This window comes from Haliotis rufescens, unplaced genomic scaffold (assembly GCF_023055435.1).
Source record: "Haliotis rufescens isolate VD_foot unplaced genomic scaffold, xgHalRufe1.0.p SCAF_1, whole genome shotgun sequence".
Taxonomy (NCBI): Eukaryota; Metazoa; Mollusca; class Gastropoda; order Lepetellida; family Haliotidae; genus Haliotis; species Haliotis rufescens.
In genome coordinates, this window is record NW_025963779.1 from 71,115,284 (window position 1) to 71,138,102 (window position 22,819).

The following is a 22,819-nucleotide window of genomic DNA, read 5'->3' on the forward strand; positions in this document are numbered from 1 at the left end:
ATATACACTATAGTTCCAAATATGAAGACAATCCAGCGATTAGTTCTTGAGATATCGCGGCAACACCGTTTTCTAACTCCAAAAGCAGATTTGCCTGCTGTGACCTTGACAATGGGGTCAAGGTCACCAAAACCGACTGGTGTCTGCGGTGTCTGTATATACACCATAGTTCCAAATATGAAGACAATCCAGTGTTTAGTTCTTGAGATATCGCGGCAACACCGTTTTCCAACTCCAAAAGCAGATTTGCCTACTGTGACCTTTAAAATGGGATCAAGGTCACCAAAACCGACTGGTGTCTGCGGAGTCTGTATATACACCATAGTTCCAAATATGAAGACAATCCAGTGTTTAGTTCTTGAGATATCGCGGCAACACCGTTTTCCAACTCTAAAAGCAGATTTGTCTGCTGTGACCTTGAAAATGGGATCAAGGTCACCAAAACCGACTGGTGTCTGCGGAGTTTGTATATACACCATAGTTCCAAATATGAAGACAATCCAGTGTTTAGTTCTTGAGATATCGCGGCAATAAACAGGTGGGACGTACGGACGGACGTACGGACGTACAGACGTACAGACGTACGTACGGACGGTCGTGAATACTATATCCCCCGCTTCGCGCTTTCGCGCGGCGGGGGATAACAATGTCAAAAAGGGAAGGTAGGTAAGTCTCCCTCTCTTAAATATGTCAACATGCTAAGTTTTAATTTTTCGTTATTGCCCCAACAAACTTTTACCAACATGATTACAGGATTACCTAAACACGTTAAAATAAAACTTGTTTTTAACATGTTTAGAATTATATATCTATAATGACAGCCAACCATCTGTTTTTGAAAGTTTTTGTCAACCGAGTGATTGCAAAGATGTGACCTAGTCTAAGGATGAGAGTAATAAATCCATTGTTCTATACAGGGTTTTCTCCCTTCAGCACCTCACTGTACTTTGACTCAACTTGAAAGCCAGGAGAGACTTTGAATATACGCAGGTAGGTTTTACTTTCAAGTAAGACCTGGTTTGAAGTTTTATTTTCTTTCAAGTATAAAGACTAAAGGTTTTACTTTGAATCGTAACTTAGACCTGACTGAGGTTTTACATTTGAACTATTTCTATCAAGACCTGGTTTGAAGTTTTATTTTCTTTCAAGTATAAAGACTAAAGGTTTTACTTTGAATCGTAACTTAGACCTGACTGAGGTTTTACATTTGATCTATTTCTATCAAGACCTGGTTTGAAGTTTTATTTTCTTTCAAGTATAAAGACTAAAGGTTTTACTTTGAATCGTAACTTAGACCTGACTGAGGTTTTACATTTGAACTATTTCTATCAAGACCTGGTTTGAAGTTTTATTTTCTTTCAAGTATAAAGACTAAAGGTTTTACTTTGAATCGTAACTTAGACCTGACTGAGGTTTTACATTTGAACTATTTCTATCAATTCACATCTAATCATGCTAATGTTGATTTTTGACTGGTTAAATGTAAAGAATTTTTGCATGAAAATTCCATGAGGTGTTCATGTACCACACATTTCCAATGTATGTATTGTTTATGGGCCAGTGGCCTTTGCACAAATAAAAGTGAGTGGACTGTGCGACGACATGTATCATGTTATTAGTGCTGTAACCCACTGTTTTGAGTGACCGGGTGAGTTGACGAAGTAAAGGTTCACTGAGCACATGGTTTGCGACAGCGTGCATCACCCACCAGTTGGTGCAGGTGAAACGCTGTTGCACATTCTAGGATATTAATGAACTTTTGACAAACCCATTCATAAAACAGGGGAACGGGTATTAAACTTGATTAACAACACGCATGAAATACTCATGTCCCCCGCCAATATGACATGTCCGGTTGTGTGCAAGGCAAGAAATATTGCACAGTTTTCCAGATCCGCTCCGGAAACAAACACTACAGCCATTTTCAAAGTCGTTGCTATGGAAACTCTAAAAATATTTTTTAAAATAATTTTGGTAATTTGGAAGGAATCTTTCACATATTTCTCATATATTTATGAAAGGTAACTTGATAAAATTGTTAGTCAGCAACAAACTCCTGTTCAGTCAAAGGAACAATTTGAATATGTACCATCTGGGGTTTTCGACAGCTCCTCCTCCTCATCGGATCCTTTATTACTTTCAATGTCATTAAACTCCTTCCAGTAGTCTTCCAATGGCTCAGAGTTGCCATGGTTACTCGCCATTCTCGGTCACAGCCACACACCTATGGACTGCTCCATCTGAAACACAAACATACTCCTGTACATCATATACTAGAAATCATAGCGAAGCAATTGTATATCGGTACGTAATTTGTGACTCTGACAAATGCACACAAAATTAAAAACAAACCCAAATTACATACGTGGATTGGGAAATTGCGAATCGGGACTGACATTTGCTGCGTACTTGGGGCCAGATGTCAGCATCTGAACAGCCTAGATAAATCCCTGGAGGTTGATCATCATGTTCACAACAAAACAACAAGATTTTATTCATAATGAGAGCAGGCCCACCTCTGCTTTGCTCAACAACAAATTTCAAAGCGGTGGAGCAAAACACAACTCACTCACACAACGAGCATGGTGAGTCTCTGACAAAGCCTGAAGAAACTATTGAAGCCAATATAGGACTGCCACGGTCAGCACCAAGACAGCATTTATCAGGTAACCAGAACAGAAACATTGGTTATTCCAAATCAATGTCTGTTATGCACCTACAGAGCATATCATATAACATTGTTCTGACATGCAATCTTCCCAGCAGTTACACAAAGTGTGGATGTTTCCATGGAAACAACAGTACATGTATATGGTTATATATCATACCATGATGATGATATAAATGTGTGGTGACAATGTGGATATGACTGTTAAATCATGTGGAGACAGTTATCCAACAAAAGTAGGAACCTGTACAACTGATTGAAACAAGGCAAAAAATGAGCTGGGATCACTAATACCCCCGACTTCGACTACAACATATTCTAAGTTCAAACCATGAAAAAAGCACTATTTTCTCAGAAAATACACATATCAAAATCAAACTTTGCACTGCACCTCTCCTATTTGTAGTAGTGTTCTTGGTATAGGTCGCCAATTTTTTTAAGTAAAATAAGTTAAAAAATGAAAAATTGCTGTTTATTTCAGGAACCGACAACATTTCTGACTGATTGAAGCAGCTGATTGTACTATTTACCCAAGTACATCTCTCACTGATTAAAGCAGATGCAAGTACTATTTACCCTTTACATCTCACCGATTTAAGCTTATTTTCCATCTTTTCTTGAATGAGCCATATAAAGTTGAACTATGCTTGCTCTACAATTATGCATTTTGTACCTGGTGTCTGGTTGAGACTACATTATTTAGAGTGGTATGGCTGAAATATTGCTAATTGTAGCCATCAACAACAATCACTCACTCATCCTTCACATGTTCATTGATTCATGTTATCTGGATGGTAAGAATAAGATTGTCACTACCCCCCCCCCCCCCCCCCCCCCCCAATATGGTAATGCTTCCCTCTGTATATGTTGCAAAATCAATCTGCGTGAAGTTCTTATGACATATTCAAACAACATAAAACCTACTGTAAACACTTCTCCTCCTTCTCTCTGAGATAATCTCACATTTCTTGCATTGCACTGTAAGCTGATCCAACATCCTCCAGTCAATGCCACTGTATACACTCAATCGAACCATTGTATTTTCATTTATTTTGGGGTGAAATTAACGCAAAAACAAATGTGTCCCAAGTAAGTCGACCCTGACAAATGCTGCCTGGTCAAGCTTATGTTGTCCTAGTCTAGCTGGAGGTGTTGCCGTCACATCGCAGTGTTGACTCTAGTTCCGCTCCTGGTTCTGTGAGCGGCACAGAGTGTTAAAGCTGACTTCTACCAAGCAGATTAGCATGTGACCAGTACCAGCGAGGAATGAATTATTTTTCACTGGAGAAATCTAGGTGCATATAAACATGATAACATTCTGTAATCCATATACGTCAATGTATTAGAATCAATGTAAACATGGTGTACAGAAGCTGTCTCAAACATATGGTTAAACCTTGAATAAGCATGGGAATCTTATTTCTTACGGAGAATCCTTACATTCGGCATTTATGCCAAGCAGGCATTTAAGTTTTCAGAGAGGTACTATGTCAAGTTTTTCAAATATGTTTCAAATCTGATGGCATTGTTTCAAGGCAGTGTGTAGGTTGGCCTGACATTGTTTCAAGACAGTGTGTAGTCTGATGGCATTGTTTCAAGGCAGTGTGTAGGCTGATGGCATTGTTTCAAGGCAGTGTGGAGGCTGATGGCATTGTTTCAAGGCAGTGTGTAGGCTGATGACATTGTTTCAAGGCAGTGTGTAAGCTGATGGCATTGTTTCAAGGCAGTGTGTAGGCTGATGGCATTGTTTCAAGGCAGTGTGTAGGCTGATGGCATTGTTTCAAGGCAGTGTGTAGGCTGATGGCATTGTTTCAAGGCAGTGTGTAGGCTGATGGCATTGTTTCAAGGCAGTGTGTAGGCTGATGGCATTGTTTCAGGGCAGTGTGTAGGCTGATGGTATTGTTTCAAGGCAGTGTGTAGGCTAATGGTATTGTTTCAAGGCAGTGTGTAGGCTGATGACATTGTTTCAAGGCAGTGTGTAGGCTGATGGTATTGTTTCAAGGCAGTGTGTAGGCTGATGGCATTGTTTCAAGGCAGTGAGTAGGCTGATGGCATTGTTTCAAGGCAGTGTGTAGGCTGATGGCATTGTTTCAGGGCAGTGTGTAGGCTGATGGTATTGTTTCAAGGCAGTGTGTAGGCTGATGACATTGTTTCAAGGCAGTGTGTAGGCTGATGGTATTGTTTCAAGGCAGTGTGTAGGCTGATGACATTGTTTCAAGGCAGTGTGTAGGCTGATGGCATTGTTTCGAGGCAATGTGTAGGCTGATGGCATTGTTTCAAGGCAGTGTGTAGGCTGATGGCATTGTTTCAAGGCAGTGTGTAGGCTGATGGCATTGTTTCAAGGCAGTGTGTAGGCTGATGGCATTGTTTCGAGGCAATGTGTAGGCTGATGGCATTGTTTCAAGGCAGTGTGTAGGTTGGCCTTGCATTGTTTCAGGCAGTGAGTAGGCTGATGGCATTGTTTCAAGGCAGTAGGCAGGTTGACCTGGATGTTTCTAGGCAATGTGTAGGCTGATGGCATTGTTTCAAGGCAGTGAGTAGGCTGATGGCATTGTTTCAGGCCGTGTGTAGGTTGACCTGGATGTTTCAAGGCAGTGAGTAGGCTGACAGCATTGTTTCAAGGCAGGCCTTTACTTCTTTCAGTGCATAGGTTAACCTGGCATTGCTTGAAGATAGGCACTTATTTAACAATTCACGATAATAAATTTCCATCAAATTCACAAAGGAGTTGTCTTCCACCAAGCCAATGCTTCGTTATGGTTACCATGCGAAGACCCACACACAGAGATGTGAACAGGGACAACCTTGACAGACAATGTCACAGTCAAGTTGATACACAGTCAACACTGATCTAATGTTATCCAACACAGCCATCTACACTTGTATACTGAACACACAGAAATCTAGGTTAGCCTATGACAGAGGTAAAAGCCATCAGAAACATACAAACAGTATGAAGCTCCTCATCAAACATCATCTGCATACATCAGCCACCTCTTGTACAGTGTGGGCCTGATTCAGTGTGTACAGTGTTAACAATCAGACCTACAGAATACATGTGGACTCAGGCTGCAATGTCTGCTGGGATTACAACATCATCACTCCAGGCTGTACATTGGCTGTTCTGCCACGGAGTTATACATAGTTATACGGAGTTATACCCTGGGTACTTAGAAAAGGTGAACACCTGGTGTCATCCTTGATTTTCAGTGATCCATTCACATAATTTTCACAGCTCTTTTGCCCTTTACGCCAAATAGAATCTGTTTTTGCAGATAATCTAGACTAGTTATTTTCTTGCATTGACAATTTATATTTATAATGATTACTGGCCTGTGGTGTGCTGAAAAAGTGTTCTTTCAGACCTGTTCCAGCAAAAGAAACCATGACTTCCTCCTTGGTGCAGGCTTTAGGTGTCATTAAGATGCCTCCAAGGGGCATGTCTTTGGGAGATCTGACACCTTTTGGGGCGGTCGGGTAGCCTAGTGGTTTAAGCGTTCGCTCGTCACGCCGAAGACCCGGGTTCGATTCCCGACATGGGTACAATGTGTGAAGCCCATTTCTGGTGTCCCCCGCCGTGATATTGCTGGAATATTGCTAAAAGCGGCGTAAAACCATACTCACTCACTCACTCTGACACCTTTTAGCCAAACGAGTGGTGAGAACTGTACCATCAGCCACTGCCGAAAAAACAAACTGTCATCCAGGACTTCTCTTGACTGATGCTATTCATTGAAATTTAGTTTCAGTAGTTTCCAAAGTATTATTTCCGGGCATGTTAATCCAGACAGGCATCTCCTTGAAATATTTCACTGATATTTCCAAAGACGCCCAAACGGTAATTCTGCCGCCACTGCATGTGAATGATGTATCTAAGAAAGACATCACTATATCATTCAAGAGTTCCTCAGTCTTCTGAGCCACATGTGTAGCTCTCCAGAAACTGATCTGGAAAATGGCCAGAACTGGCATGAAAGTTTTGGTCACCTCGTAATTTGTGTAGTCAAAGTCCTCCTTGTTTCACTGTCCTTCCAGCATCAGACATCCATTTCAGTAACTAAGCCATTCCTCAACACCTGGATAACCTACTCTTGTACCTGCCCCCTTACTTTCTCTTACATTTACCAGCAACACTTTATAAGATATAATGCAGAAGATATTTGTGAGATAAATGCATTATGTATGGTGGAGGTAAAGGCTTAATCTAATTATCATTGCGTGAATTTATAGTCACAATTTTAAGGAATTCTACCATCGAGAAATAATAATATCCTAAACTGAAAGATAAGATGAATAATGAAGTTCTATTTAACAGGCTATTACAAATATGTTTCAAACTGCACTTACAAATTCATAATACTCCATGAAGAGTGATGTCCCTCTCCACAACACTGGTTCACTGGCATGAAGTAGTGCAATGTGAATCACAGTACCATACTGGTACATTGGCATGAAGTAGTGCAATGTGAATCACAGTACCATACTGGTACACTGACATAAAGTAGTGCAATGTGAATCACAGTACCGTGCTGGTATGTTGGCATGAAGTAGTGCAATGTGAAGCACAGTACCGTGCTGGTATATTGGCATGAAGTAGTGCAATGTGAAGCACAGTACCGTGCTGGTATATTGGCATGAAGTAGTGCAATGTGAAGCACAGTACCGTGCTGGTATGTTGGCATGAAGTAGTGCAATGTGAATCACAGTACCATACTGGTATATTGGCATGAAGTAGTGCAATGTGAATCACAGTACCGTACTGGTACACTAGCAAGAGGTAGTGCAATGTGAAGCACAGTTCCATACTGGTACACTAGCAAGAGGTAGTGCAATGTGAAGCACAGTACACCCAACTGGTAGAAATCAGCATTATTGAAGGCAACCTTTTCAATACCTATGCATCAAGTCCACCATCACCTGTCCACTGATTCGACAATGAGCCGACCCTGTCTTTCCCTGCTAAAAGCCTGAACTATGAAGGCGCCATTATTCCATATATAATGCAAACATTCTAGTTATATGGCTACGCTGCCTCAGTCCCCTCAAACAGTTAGTGCAGGCAATTAATATCTAATGCCAAGTCTAAAACTGTAGACATGACAGACACAGGGAAAAGCTGCAGTCAGAGTTGGCTCATCCGAAGTCATGAATTCTTTTCCCCCTTCCCAACAAAATCTATATTTTCTTTTTATTTCTTGGTTTACAATTATTTTTGTGAAAAATCCTGATTGTTACAAGGGAAATGAATGAAAATGACGTTTAAAAAAATTCTTGAAGCTTCAAGAAGTTTGGTTGTTGTTTAACGCCTTACTCAGCAATATTCCAGCCACACGATGGAGGCCTGTACATAATCGAGTAAGGTAAACCAGTGATTTATAGCATGAACAACAATCCAAGCCACTGGGTAATGATGATAAACAATCAACCACATCACAGAGTCTGTTTGTTTGTTTGTTTGTTTGTTTGTTGTTTAATGCCGCACTCAGCAATATTCCAGCTATATGGCGCGGTCTGTAAAATAATCGAGTCTTGACCAGACAATCCAGTGATTGACATCATGAGCATCGATCTTCGCAATTGGGATCGATGACATGTATCAACCAAGTCAGCGAGCCTGACCACCCGATCCCGTTAGTCACCTTTTACGTCACGCATAGTTGCCTTTTACAGCAAGTATGGGTTGCTGAAGACCTATTCTATCCCGGAATCTTCATGGGTCCACAGAGTCTGATCTCCAGATCAACGTAGTTGCCTCTCTTGACAAGCTTAGCTCGCTGCAGACCTATTCTAACCTGTAATTCCCACTGATGTCTTCAAGGGTTATCAGAATATGTTGTCATGTGTGCAATGCTAATGAAGTGAGCCTTGTCAATCTTACAGTTAAATATACTGTTTATACTGGGGGAGGGGGGGGGGGGGGGGGGGGGGGGGGGTGCAGTGCATGTTTTCGTTTATTTTGGATGTCTCTGCCTTAAAAAATCTTTTCTCTGATTGTAGCTGGACAATTTCTTCCTTTTTTGGTTCACAACAAAACTTTTCAGAACATCAAGAATGTCAAGCTAACAATTATTTTATTTTGTAAAACCTCAGGCAACATTATTTGTTTCCAGTATTTCTGGACAAACTCATTTTTTAAACGATCCACCACTCTTCTACCACCCCTCAAAACATGAAAAGGTCATGATGGTCAGACGCTTATCATGTTTAAATCAGGTTCCCTCCACTTTCTATTGATCTTCCAATTAGTACTCCAGCCTCAGCAACATGGCTCCACCTCACAATGTCTCAGTTTGTGTATTGACTTGTGATGCAACGGCATACACCAGCTAATCTGCAGTCACTGAGATGTCACCTGCGTGGATGATGGTGTTGGACGACTGTCAAACATACATGGCACGCTGCCAGCATGCCGACACTCTCCATGTGCTTTCATCTCTCAAACTATTGGCACTCTTGCAAGAATTGTGTTTGATTTCAGTCCCTGGAGTCTCAATAAATCATATCTAGAATTGTGGTCCCCGTGCGGTATGTTTCTACCAGTACAAGATCTGTGTATTGTTGTCACCAATGTCGTGGGCAAACACGCTCACACACACTAGAATGTCTACTACGTTCATAATGTGAAGGGGAGAGATAGGAAGGATATTTTATCTCCCTGACCTGATAAACATGATGAACATACCAATATTTATGTTAATCTATACATTTCTCCACTTGGCGGGCCACTCATAACAAAGGTGCATATAAAGGGCCATGTTATCAGTTTCAAAAGTAAATCTTGATCCTTTCAGACAAGCATCAAGAATGGTGTACACTACATGTCATACACTACATGTCATAGAGTGCACTCAGTTAATCCAGCCTTACACTATAGTGGGGTCTATATTATCATATTCATACATACGTTTTTGAATCTCATGTTTACTCCTGACACCAAGCTCAGACTCTTTTTACAGATTGTTTTTCAAAACATGTTTTTGTAATGTTGTTTTTTTTAAACGAAAAGTCAAATGGTTACTTAGCTTCCTATATACCTTTTCTTCACATTGACAGCCGACCCAAGGCTGGGAAGACGTCCCCTCCGTACCCTCAGTATAAGGTTATTGTGTTTACTGAAATGTACTTAAATCAAAAGTGTTGTTGTTTCTGTACTAGAAGAGCTGAAGTAAGATTGAGTGTCTCTCTTATAAACTCAATTTGTCATTTTACAAAAGTGTAATCTGAAAGATTTCCAATGTCTCTCTTAAAAAGTCAATTTGTCATTTTACAAATATATAATTTGAAAGATTTCCAGTATGATCAAAAGCACAAATATCAGAAAAACTAAACCATGTCTGATCAGGAAACTGAACCACATCTGAACAGGAAACTATACCACATCTGAACAGGAAACTGAACCATGTCTGAACAGGAAACTGAACCACATCTGATCAGGAAATAGAACCATAGCTGATCAGAATATTAGAATAAGATAAAATATTGCTACTCAAATGCAGGTATACAAGAAAACATACATTTATATCTTTTAAAATATATATAAAGAAATTATATATAAATATATATATATAGAGAGAGAGAGAGAAATTGAATAATATAAAGTTTTTACAAGTATATTTCTCAAAGATGCAAGCAACTGTTGAATGTGCCTCAACACTGACCTGGACTTCTGCAGTACAGCTGTGCCGGAATAAAAGTAGTAAGCACTTAAAAAAGGCTATTGACCTTTCACACCTTTTTTCACAAGTTAAATATGATTCTTGGTTTGTTCAAACAGTAGAACATTTGTCAGCAAGACAGTCAACATTCTGGCCCATCTCTCACAATACTTCACTGGACAGTACTTTCTCATATCATATGAAAACAACATCAATTAAGACAAAATCCATTTTAGTTCCCTGTAATTATGTGGCATGTATGTCACCATGCCGCAGTGTTTATTGTAGTTTACATGAAGCAAGGGGCCTTCGGGCCCACCAATGACAAAATGTTGGATCATTTGAAAGAAGGGATCCACAAAGTACTTGGTGATCCTGACTCTAAGCATGGTGTGTGGGTGCGTGTATGCTTGTTAAGAAGCTTCACGATCCATCTGTCATTGAATTTCATTTCTTGTGCTTAATGAACATAAAGTCATAAATTTCCTATATTTCCTGTTTTGTCCATTGTGTTTGTGACAACTGAGATGTTAGTGGCTTGCTGGTCGGCTTGCTGATCTCCAAATTCAGAAATGGGGAGAGTCTGTGAAAGATGCGATGTCTTGATCTGTTCTTTGTATATCAGCAAAGACTTCAATAGTGTCTTAAACCTCTTTAAACTACCATTATGTTAATGACTTTCCAACATGCTGGCAGACAATTTTAGACATTAGCTTAACATGCTTAAGCCAACTGTAACCATGTTTATATATACTGACACAAGTCTGTTTTACATATCAGATATGACAAAACTCCTCACAGCAATATCTCATTCATTGTGCCATAATATGAGAGTGTAATGAAGGTCTCACAATGTGATGGAGCTTGCACGCTGCTCACTTCTGCGTAAACACCGGCATGCAAAACACATTGATAGATTTCTGTCATAAAATGATGCATGTTAGGGTCATAATATGAGATTCTTTCTTATTGCAAACCATGCACCTAACTGTGGGTAATGGTTAATGCATCAATATTGAAATAGACGGGACAATGCTCACTCCTGCAATCCTAATATGCTGTAGTATTACTTGTAACCCATAACTCCCATCGTGCCATTGTGATAATACCCTGGCTTTGCAATGCATTATCAAGGGGCATTCAACTGGGTGGTAAGAAATTGAAGTTATGTTCCTCGGTGCATTGTCTGCTCCGCTAGCTTTCCCATGACAATGTCTTCCAAACAAGATGAAAATGTATTGCATCCACTTACAAATAGATACATTTTACAATTTGATTTTATGGTTAAAAGTTTATCATACACCAGTTTTACTATTATATCCCATGGGCGGATACAGCTTTTTTGAAAAATGGGGGTGCACAATTAAGATCTATTTACAGTGATCCCTCGCTATTGGGCTCTTCGATAAAGCGCTACCTCGGTTACTACGCGGGGTATCGCATGGCTCCCAAAATTTATGTACACTTTTAATACTGAGAGTTTTACACAGCCGTGATTGTATTGTTGTTCGTTGTTCATTTGCACATAATGCTTCTCATTGCATAATCAACCGTTTATCGCTGAATGGAGTTCTAATAATCTGTTTGAAAACATCCGCGGCAAGTCCCGGAAATACGATTGTTCTACTAGTTAACTTTTCACACTATACATCCTTTGATCTTAGAAGCGCATGCATGCAATAAAAGAGAACCACAAGCGAAGTTTATTTTCTTAATTAGTAGGCAATCCAATTTGAGGCGACACTGTCAACTCACATGTAGTTGCTGTCACAACACGGCGGTCATTCCTTTTGATTCGGATCAAGTAACCGTATCAAACTTATTAATCTGGCTTGAATGTGTATCTATATTTGCATGAATGTGTATGAATGCGCATAGTGCTGGTCAAAACTCTCGTTTTCCGTATTTTAAGCAACATGACCAATAGATGCCACTGAATCACTCTGTACTTGTGTAATGAATTGTGATTGGCTCTTCACTCATAGCGTCTGTTACAACCATTGACCCCCATATGATCCCTTTGGCCAGGGGGTCTCAGGTTGATAATAGGGTATGATGTGAAAACTGCCATATGCAAAATAACTTCCAAATAATCCCCATGATGACATATGTTCATTCAGTGTGATAAGTGTTCACCATAAAACTTTTCTTAAAATTAAAAATTTCATATTCACCAGGGCATGCTATGACATCGTATTTTCATGATGAAGACATGAAATATTCACTGATAATATCTAAGTTCATCAGGGCATGCAATGCTCATTATGATATCGTATTCTCATGGTCGAGACATGAAATATTCACTGATAATATCCAAACTCATTAGGACATGCAATGCTCATTATGACATCGTATTCTCATGATGAAGACATAAAATATTCACTGATAATATCCAAGCTCATCAGGACATGCAATGCTCATTATGATATCGTATTCTCATGGTCGAGACATGAAATATTCACTGATAATATCCAAACTCATTAGGACATGCAATACTCATTATGATATCGTATTCTCATGATGAAGACATGAAATATTCACTGATAATATCCAAGCTCATCAGGACATGCAATGCTCATTATGACATTGTATTCTCATGGTGAAGACATGAAATATTCACTGAAAATATCCAAGCTCATCAGGACATGCAATGCTCATTATGACATCATATTCACATGATTCACATGGTGAAGACATGAAATATTCACTGATAATATCATATTCACCAGGGCATGCAATGCTCATTATGACATCGTATTCTCATGGTGAAGACATGAAATATTCACTGATAATATCATATTCACCAGGGCATGCAATGCTCATTATGACATCGTATTCTCATGGTGAAGACATGAAATATTCACTGATAATATCATATTCACCAGGGCATGCAATGCTCATTATGACATCGTATTCTCATGGTGAAGACATGAAATATTCACTGATAATATCATATTCACCAGGGCATGCTCTGCTCATTGTAATAATATCCAGTGCTCAGAACACAGTGAATGAAGATGTGATGTATATTTCCTGTAAGATGACATGTTCACCACCATCGGCTAAATCATTTTATGTGCCCTGTAGTGATTAACAATGATTAACATGATCAAGTATAAAATAGAAACAACTATTCATTTAGTTCACATTTTCTGATATATCACTTAATATCACTATGTGTATGCAATTTTAATATATCACAAAATTCAATTTCACCTCGCTTATCATGCTAATTATGCTAACAACAAATATTTTAAGGGAAAAAATAGCTGACAAAAATATTTCAACACATTGAACAAATGTTGAACATGTTGACAGATTCCAGTGTAAATGAATGAGCATATAATTCTACTGGACAAAATACAAATTGACAAAAATATTTCAACCCTTTGAAAGATTGCTGAGTGCTTACATGCTTAATGAATCGGCATATCTGCATTGTGACGTTCTTACTGTAGCAGGACATGGCAAGCAAACAGAGTTGGCATTTATGTCAACACATTGCATTATGTATAATCATGATGATGGAAAGGTTACATCTGTTATACTATCGATGTGAAAACAGCTCTCATTCAGATACACAGAAAGCTCAGAACTAAATTTAGCTTCTGACTGCCGTTCCAGACATGAATAAGACGGCATACATTCCTGGGGTGATCTGTGCTTGTGGACATAGAGCATGGCCAGTGTCCATACAAGGCAGTGGTCAAACAGTCTTCTAATCCCTTATATACACACAACCCCCTACACCTACGTCCCTCACCAAGGTCGTAGAAAATATACGTTCAGAAGCAGCAGTATGTTACTATGGCTATTTCAGACACTGATATCTGGAAAACTACATGAGAGTTAACAGACACAACAGCATCTTACATATTCCTTCAACTGCATCTGCCCTCCATCACCTCAACATGTACCTCTCCCTGTGGAGATCATGGTCAGAGTAGGTCCTGTACCTAACATTTGTTGTATGAGCTGAAGAAATGGGAACTTGACAGTCAGGCTCTGTTCACCATACCTGAGGTCAGGGTTTCGAGCACTGGTTTGCCAGGTCCAGATTCAGGTTATTTGTTGGCTGCTTTGATATACCTGGAATATTTCTGACAGCTGAATAAAATACTGATCACTCACTCACTCACTCAATGTTACCCACACCCAACTGTATCTTCTCTCTCAAAGTTGCCTCTCAAAATCAAATTTCATCTTCCTCCATTACCTCAAAGTTGCCCTTCAAATCAAACTGCATCTTCCTCCATTACCTCAAAGTTGCCCTCCAAATCAAACTGCATCTTCCTCCATTACCTCAAAGTTGCCCTTCAAATCAAACTGCATCTTCCTCCATTACCTCAAACATGCCCTTCAAATCAAACTGCATCTGCCCTCATTACCTCAAAGTTGCCCTTCAAATCAAACTGCATCTTCCCTCATTACCTCAAAGTTGCCCTTCAAATCAAACTGCATCTTCCTCCCTTACCTCAAAGTTGCCCTTCAAATCAAACTGCATCTTCCTCCATTACCGCAAAGTTGCCCTTCAAATCAAACTGCATCTTCTCTCTCAAAGTTGCCCTTCAAATCAAACTGCATCTTCCTCCATTACCTCAAAGTCGCCCTTCAAATCAAACTGCATCTTCCTCCATTACCTCAAAGTTGCCCTTCAAATCAAACTGCATCTTCCTCCATTACCTCAAAGTTGCCCTTCAAATCAAACTGCATCTTCTCTCTCAAAGTTGCCCTTCAAATCAAACTGCATCTTCCTCCATTACCTCAAAGTTGCCCTTCAAATCAAACTGCATCTTCCCTCATTACCGCAAAGTTGCCCTTCAAATCAAACTGCATCTTCTCTCTCAAAGTTGCCCTTCAAATCAAACTGCATCTTCCTCCATTACCTCAAAGTCGCCCTTCAAATCAAACTGCATCTTCCTCCATTACCTCAAAGTTGCCCTTCAAATCAAACTGCATCTTCCTCCATTACCTCAAAGTTGCCCTTCAAATCAAACTGCATCTTCCCTCATTACCTCAAAGTTGCCCTTCAAATCAAACTGCATCTTCCTCCCTTACCTCAAAGTTGCCCTTCAAATCAAACTGCATCTTCCTCCATTACCTCACACCTACACTGGGAATCTGTTGTCTAGGGTACATTAGTGTATTCCAATCTTGGTAGGGATCACTGTATACAGAATGGTACCTGGGTACATGTGTGTAATAGCCAACACACATCTCCCATCACCTATCTCATAGATAACACATCATCCCACCAGACTGAACAAGCTCAGTACCTCCCTCATCACTGGTATCTTAAAGAGTCCCTATTATCACATATTTACTGACTTGCCCAGAGCACTTGTGGGGTCAAACATGGAAGATGAGTTACAATACCATTAGGCTTTCAGCATGTTCAGGTGAATTATCAATCAGATAAAATGTGATAATGCCAGCAGGCATGATCCATAAAGATAAATCATTGACCTGCAGAATCACTTAAGTTAATGCCACTTTCAGAAAGAAATATTTCAGGTATCAATCCATCTCTGCACTGATCACATTGACACCTTTAGTAGGGCAAGTTGACACATATGACAAGTTAAACATAAATTAGGTGGAAACGTATTTAATTTCTGGACTGATTCCAAAATGATGATCTGGGAACACATAAGTATTGGAATAAGGATGAGGAATAACAGATTCCATTACATAAAGGGGAAACTGACAGACTGTCCTCCTTACAACTGGGAGAAACTAGGAGAAACTGATAGACTGTCATCCTTACAACTAGGGGAAACTGACAGACTGTCATCCTTACAACTAGGAGAAACTGATAGACTGTCATCCTTACAACTAGGACAAACTGATAGACTGTCATCCTTACAACTAGGAGAAACTTCGTCACGATATGGCTGAAATATTGCCGATGTGACGTAAAGCATTTACTCACTCACTCACTCACTAGGAGAAACTGATAGACTGTCCTCCTTGCGACTAGGGGAAACTGATAGACTGTCATCCTTGCAACTAGGGGAAACTGATAGACTGTCATCCTTACAACTAGGAGAAACTTCGTCACGATATGGCTGAAATATTGCCGATGTGACGTAAAGCATTTACTCACTCACTCACTCACTAGGAGAAACTGATAGACTGTCCTCCTTGCGACTAGGGGAAACTGATAGACTGTCATCCTTACAACTAGGGGAAACTGACAGACTGTCATCCTTACAACTAGGGGAAACTGATAGACTGTCATCCTTACAACTAGGGGAAACTGATAGACTGTCATCCTTACAACTAGGGGAAACTGATAGATTGTCATCCTTACAACTAGGGGAAACTGATAGACTGTCATCCTTACAACTAGGGGAAACTGATAGACTGTCATCCTTGCAACTAGGGGAAACTGATAGATGTGTCATTCTTACAACTAGGAGAAACTGATAGACTGTCATCCTTACAACTAGGAGAAACTAGGAGAAACTGATAGATGTGTCATTCTTACAACTAGGGGAAACTGATAGACTGTCATCCTTACAACTAGGAGAAACTGATAGACTGTCATCCTTACAACTAGGACAAACTGATAGACTGTCATCCTTACAACTAGGAGAAACTTCGTCACGATATGGCTGAAATATTGCTGATGTGACGTAAAGCATTAACTCACTCACTCACTCACTCACTAGGAGAAACTGATAGACTGTCCTCCTTGCAACTAGGGGAAACTGATAGACTGTCTTCCTTGCAACTAGGGGAAACTGATAGATTGTCATCCTTTCAACTAGGGGAAACTGACAGACTGTCATCCTTACAACTAGGGGAAACTGACAGACTGTCATCCTTACAACTAGGGGAAACTGACAGACTGTCATCCTTACAACTAGGGGAAAGTGATAGACTGTCATCATTACAACTAGGGGAAACTGACAGACTGTCATCCTTACAACTAGGAGAAACTGATAGACTGTCATCATTACAACTAGGGGAAACTGATAGACTGTCATCATTACAACTAGGGGAAACTGACAGACTGTCATCCTTACAACTAGGAGAAACTGATAGACTGTCATCCTTACAACTAGGGGAAACTGATAGACTGTCATCATTACAACTAGGGGAAACTGACTTAGTCAACACGATATACAGCAATAGAACACTGAGAATGAGATGTATCTCTTCCAGCAGATTCAGGTTAAATATGAAATACTGTCAACACTGCAGATTTCCGTCAGTTGTTCAAGCATGATGATGCAAAGCAACATGACTCTTACACCCCAAGTGGGAGGTATTACACATCAACCCAAACATGAACATCACAAGGTGTGCACATCAGCAAGGAAATACATTGGTCACATAGAAGGAGGAGGCTCATGATAATGCACAATTAACATGACCAACAAGAACAGAGATGGGCTAGGTCTGAGGGACTGCATGCAGTCTTTAGTATAAGATGTCACCAACAACATATTGTATTGCATTTCAGGGGCGTTAACCTATCTCATGAATGACAATTAATAATTATATCAACTAGGAAACCACACCATGAAGTTGACTGAAACTGTAACTTTAGCAAACATATTAATGTCAGAAGGAAAGTGAGTGAGTGAGTGAGTGAGTGAGTGAGTGAGTGAGTGAGGGAGGGAGGGAGCGAACGTTTTAACCACTAGACTACCGGACCGCCCCCAGAAGGAAAGAGTGCATAGTCAGAAAGAAAGTGAACATAAGCAACTTGAAGTGTAACCATGGGGTTTTATTGCTATAGTCATTAAACAATATATCACGTGACTAACCATGGGTCTGGGTAGTCCTGTGGGTACCCGGGTCCCCCTCAGTACCCACCCGACCTGAGTACCCGGGTTACCCGTCCCAGCTCTACTATTAATCCTCCAAATATTTAAATGTGACCCAAAATCAAAGCATATTTGTTGAACATCATGGCAACAAAAATAGGACAGCTAGAAAATTGGACTTCAGAGCAACATTGGTAACCACAATATGTTCACTGACCATATTATCATGATTATCTTATACATTTCAATGCTGACCTGGTGTCAAATTTTGAAAAACTTGAGACCATAATGCTATATTTACAGATTATACTTGTCGTATACCGGTACATAAGCATGACAAGGTAATTCACACTGTCTACGTATCACAATAGACTTGTATACTTACTTACATCAGCAGCCATGCGACTTAGTCTCATCTACTTCTGTCCAATGATGTCAGCTGAGATTAAATTTATAAATTTGTCATCTCTCCCTACATGCCCTAAGGCCACACAATTTTTAGTTTTAGTTTCAAGGACCAGACGCCACTAGTGAAAAGCAGCCGGACCAAAAAATAAATTAAACACAAAATATTTATTTTATTATCTCCCGCTGGTAATATCAGAATATAGACTCTTATTCAATTAAAAAGGTTATATATACATTCCATGTTTACATCACAATCAGTGATTCCAAAGCCAGCTGCAGTTTTAACTCCACGTCAGAATGACTTTCATATAAATCAATACATTATTGACATAGCTATTTATTTTCATTCTTATATCAAACGACCTTATGCGGAAAAGCTGGAATAAATCGGTGAAACATAAAATTAAAAAAGAGTGGTCTAAGATTCATTCACAAAGACTATAGTGTTAAACAAGTTGATGAATAAAGACATATTTCTTGAAGTACAAATATATACAAGTTGACAAGTATGTATGATAAACTTATTGAAACTATGTTGAAATTGTGAAATGCAAAAGTGGTTGAAACTATCTATAGGACAATGTAGCTGCTGAGATGGTGATGGGCTGGAGGTGTCTGGTTCCCTAGGAACAGAGGAAGCTGTCTTTTCCCAGGTCAGGCAGACTCCGCAGCAATAAGCTGATAAGAAGCTTACTGAAGAAGCTCAAAATTTGTGGTATAGTGAAGGGGTACCTGTTTCCTGTGTTATAGTGAAGGGAGCTTAAAATCCTGTGTTGTGGCAGGAAACCCTGTCTACCATTTTGTACTTTAATTTCTTTGTATTTTCATAAGTAGTTACCATTGTGGCAAAATTACTTTGCCAGTCTAAGAAAATATATCATACCACTAGAAGTTTGAAGAAAGTTAGTGAGCAGTCTTATGTCATAGCAGTATTCAGTGACATAGGGAACTAAAGATATCACCTTCTGGCAATCTCAGCGATATCTTTACAAACAATTACAGACAGTTTGCCAAGACAGATTGATAGATGTGGATGTAATCAGACGTAACAACACAGAATGAAATTATAGTTGATAATTCAGAAACAGTTTTAATTTTCAGGAGTGAACCAGTGATTAGTTTCAGCAACACATATCTTAACATCACGGCAAAGGGATGCAACAATTATCTGTGGCCATGTTGCTGCTCCACCTTCTGAGGGGAGTGTTAATTCATGCAACTGACATGAATTGGGGTCAACTAATCAGCACATGTACTGTTGTGATAACAGGATAATTATATCTATGTTGTTTGATTCACCGCTGATGGTGACAGACCTGTTTGTTACTCATGTAAGAAAATAATCATGATTGGTCGCAAATCCGCTGTATGTACTATTTGGAGATTGCCACTATGCTCAACATGCTGTGTTGGTCCTTCATGATTTGCATACTTGCCCCGAAACATGTATATTCCAAGTCGCCAGCGTGCATGAAAGGCTCAGGGAAGACTTTAAACTTTTAATTTCTTTAAATATTGCAATGGCTGAAAGAGATCAGACTACTGGCGTCTCATGGTAAACATATACATCGTGGACATTACCATTTGGGTGAAACCCACAAGCACTGGGATGGTGCTCCTCACATGGAATGGAAGAAGTGCATAGATAGCTGTAAAGCATGACATCACGACTCAAAATTATATTGTTTGTTTGTTTAACTCCACACTAGCAATATTCCAGCTATATGACGGCAGTCTGTAAATAATTGAGTCTGGACCAGACAATCCAGTGATTGACATCATGAGCATCGATCCAGTTGGGATACGATGACATGCATCAACCAAGTCAGAGAGCTTGACCACCCGGTCCCATTAGTCGCCTCTTACGACAAGCATAGTCACCTTTTAGGGCAAGCATGGGTTGCTAAAGACCTATTCTACCCTAAAGACCTATTGCATGTATTGTAAATACCTCAGTAAGGTAAAAATTGCATATTCATATTTGTTTGTTTGTTGTTTTGTGCTGCAGTCAGCATTCTTCCAGCAATGTCCAACTAGCCTGTACATAATGGTGCCGGTTGATATAATGAGGAACATCTCACACTATCAGGGCATGACACAAAATCAGCTAAGTCACTGAGTCTAACCACTAGATTCAATTTAGTTGCTTCTTACAAGGAATAAAGTGCTGAGGCTATTTTATCACAAGTTTCCATGCAATGCAAATTAATATATATAAATGCTGGAGATGCTAAAAGAAGGATTTCCAAGATAATAAGGGGGGGTCGGGTAGCCTAGTGGCTAAAGCGTTCGCTCGTCATGCCGAAGATCCGGGTTCGATTGCCAACATGGGTACAATGTGTGGAGCCCATTTCTGGTGTCCCCCGCCATGATATTGCTGGAATATTGCTAAAAGCAGCGTAAAACCATACTCACTCACTCACTCCAAGAAAATAATAGTGAGAACTGGTTCAAGAAGGTTGTATTGATACATGTCCCATAAGAGAAACTATATTCTATTGATATAACATCCATTATGAAAAACGATTTGATGGAACTATTTACTGATAAATTTATACTATGATCAGGAACCCCCCTCATCAGGCTCATGTTGTGCGAGATCAAGAGATATTTTCCTATAACTGGAGCACTGTATATATAACAGACTTAAGGATTGTTGTATTTGAAGGTGAGTGAGTAAAAAGGGTTAGCACAAGAGTCAGCAGCAGTTAGATGCATCATGATGTGAGGTGAGGTGAAATTGGGTTTAACGTCACGTCCAAGATTATTGCACTTACATAGCGACGTGCATGTACGTGTATGTGTTTGTGTGGATGCTTGTACTAGTCCGGACTGATGCCGATTTATAGTGCTAGCTCACTGAGATACCATGACGCAGTTTAACATAGATACCTCACTCAGACACAGTATACTGACTCCAAGCCGACCAATCCTTGTTTTAGCCCCTTAATGCCGAGCGCCAGACAGGGTAACAACAAGTACAATCTTTTAATGACTTTTGGTATGACGCGGCAGGGGATCGAACCCCGGATCTTCCACTCTCCGGGCGGACGCTCTACCACTAGACCACGGAGGCGGTCGCATCATGATGACCTTGGCCCTGTTGCACAAAGTGATCAAAGGGCTATGACTGTCGTAAGCCTATGTTAAAGCATTGGAGTTGCTATTCCCTTAGCGCTAAGATAGCTTTGTGCAACGGGGCCCTGGAAACAAGCCTGAACCAGAGCGTGTCGTCATAGCAACAAAGACCAAGGTGTTGGGGTGGGAAGACACAAAGAAGATGAGCCTGATTAAACATAAAGTTATAAATTGGGATTTTACCATTGCTCAGAATGGTATTATGTTATGCGGATTAATTGTCTCACAGGAAATAAATGATTTGTTTTTTGTTCCATTTGTCGGCACCAGTGTCTTTTTGCTGATTCATTATCCTGCTTGGTCTTCTCCTTACAGCCTGTAGAACAGACTCTAGTCAACGCAATCATTAGTAGCAACTGAGCGAGGGGCAGGGTACGTTGACACACTATCAGTCTGGTCAAACATCATGGCTAACCATTCCTCATTCTAGTCAGTACTTATCACAAATACAGGCAGTTTGGGATCTATTTTGACCTGGAATCCCCACCGGGTGGTAAATAGTGGTTAAGGAGAAGGTCCCCATCATGGGAATTCCAGATTAGAATTGGTCCCCAACCTCTGCTGGTTGTGAGAGGTGGTCCAGACCCGTTATATACAGCCCGCCATCATATAGTTGAAAATCTGAAGAGTGTGTCTTTAGTTTTAACTTTTTCGGTCTTGATAACCTTAAAAAAAGGTCAGTTTTAACTCTTCATGGTCATGATGGGACGGTGGGAATAGTTATCATCTTCATAATTCATAATCATCATTATTCATCATGACGTGACACATTAATTTTCAGACCTAAAATACTTGTAAATAGTAAATGTGCCTTATTTTGTTTGTTTGTGTTTTATACCAGTCAGAAATTTTAAGGGCCAGGTTGATAGCATGGTAATCCTCCCTGCCATTACACCGAAGTTAGCTCAGTCACAGAGCCTGGTCACAACATGCCCATATAAGGAGGCTCTGGCCAGGAGGATGAGACACCGGTTGTATACTGTCTGGCATCAAACAGGAAGTAAATATGCGATGATCTGAGAATCAGAAATAATTCTTAGTCTTACTCCAGATCTGAACCTTACCATGCGTACATATATACTTCCTATACCATTTACTATTCTGCAACATCCTTCCTTGGAGACATGCAAGAAGGGGGGAAAAACAAGAAAAACAAGAAATTTGATTATGGT

At 39.9% G+C, this 22,819-nt stretch overlaps 1 protein-coding gene across 2 annotated transcripts in view; it reads right to left on the bottom strand.

The window, feature by feature from the left end:
• Positions 1-22,819, bottom strand: part of LOC124139691 (rho GTPase-activating protein 18-like) — a 49,775-nt gene that overhangs the window by 25,778 nt on the left and 1,178 nt on the right. For both annotated transcript variants that reach the window (XM_046506953.2, XM_046506954.2), the window contains exon 2: positions 2,090-2,240. In XM_046506953.2, coding sequence (XP_046362909.1) covers positions 2,090-2,204 — 115 coding nt within the window. In that variant the 5' untranslated portion in view covers positions 2,205-2,240. The remainder of the gene's footprint in view (positions 1-2,089; positions 2,241-22,819) is intronic.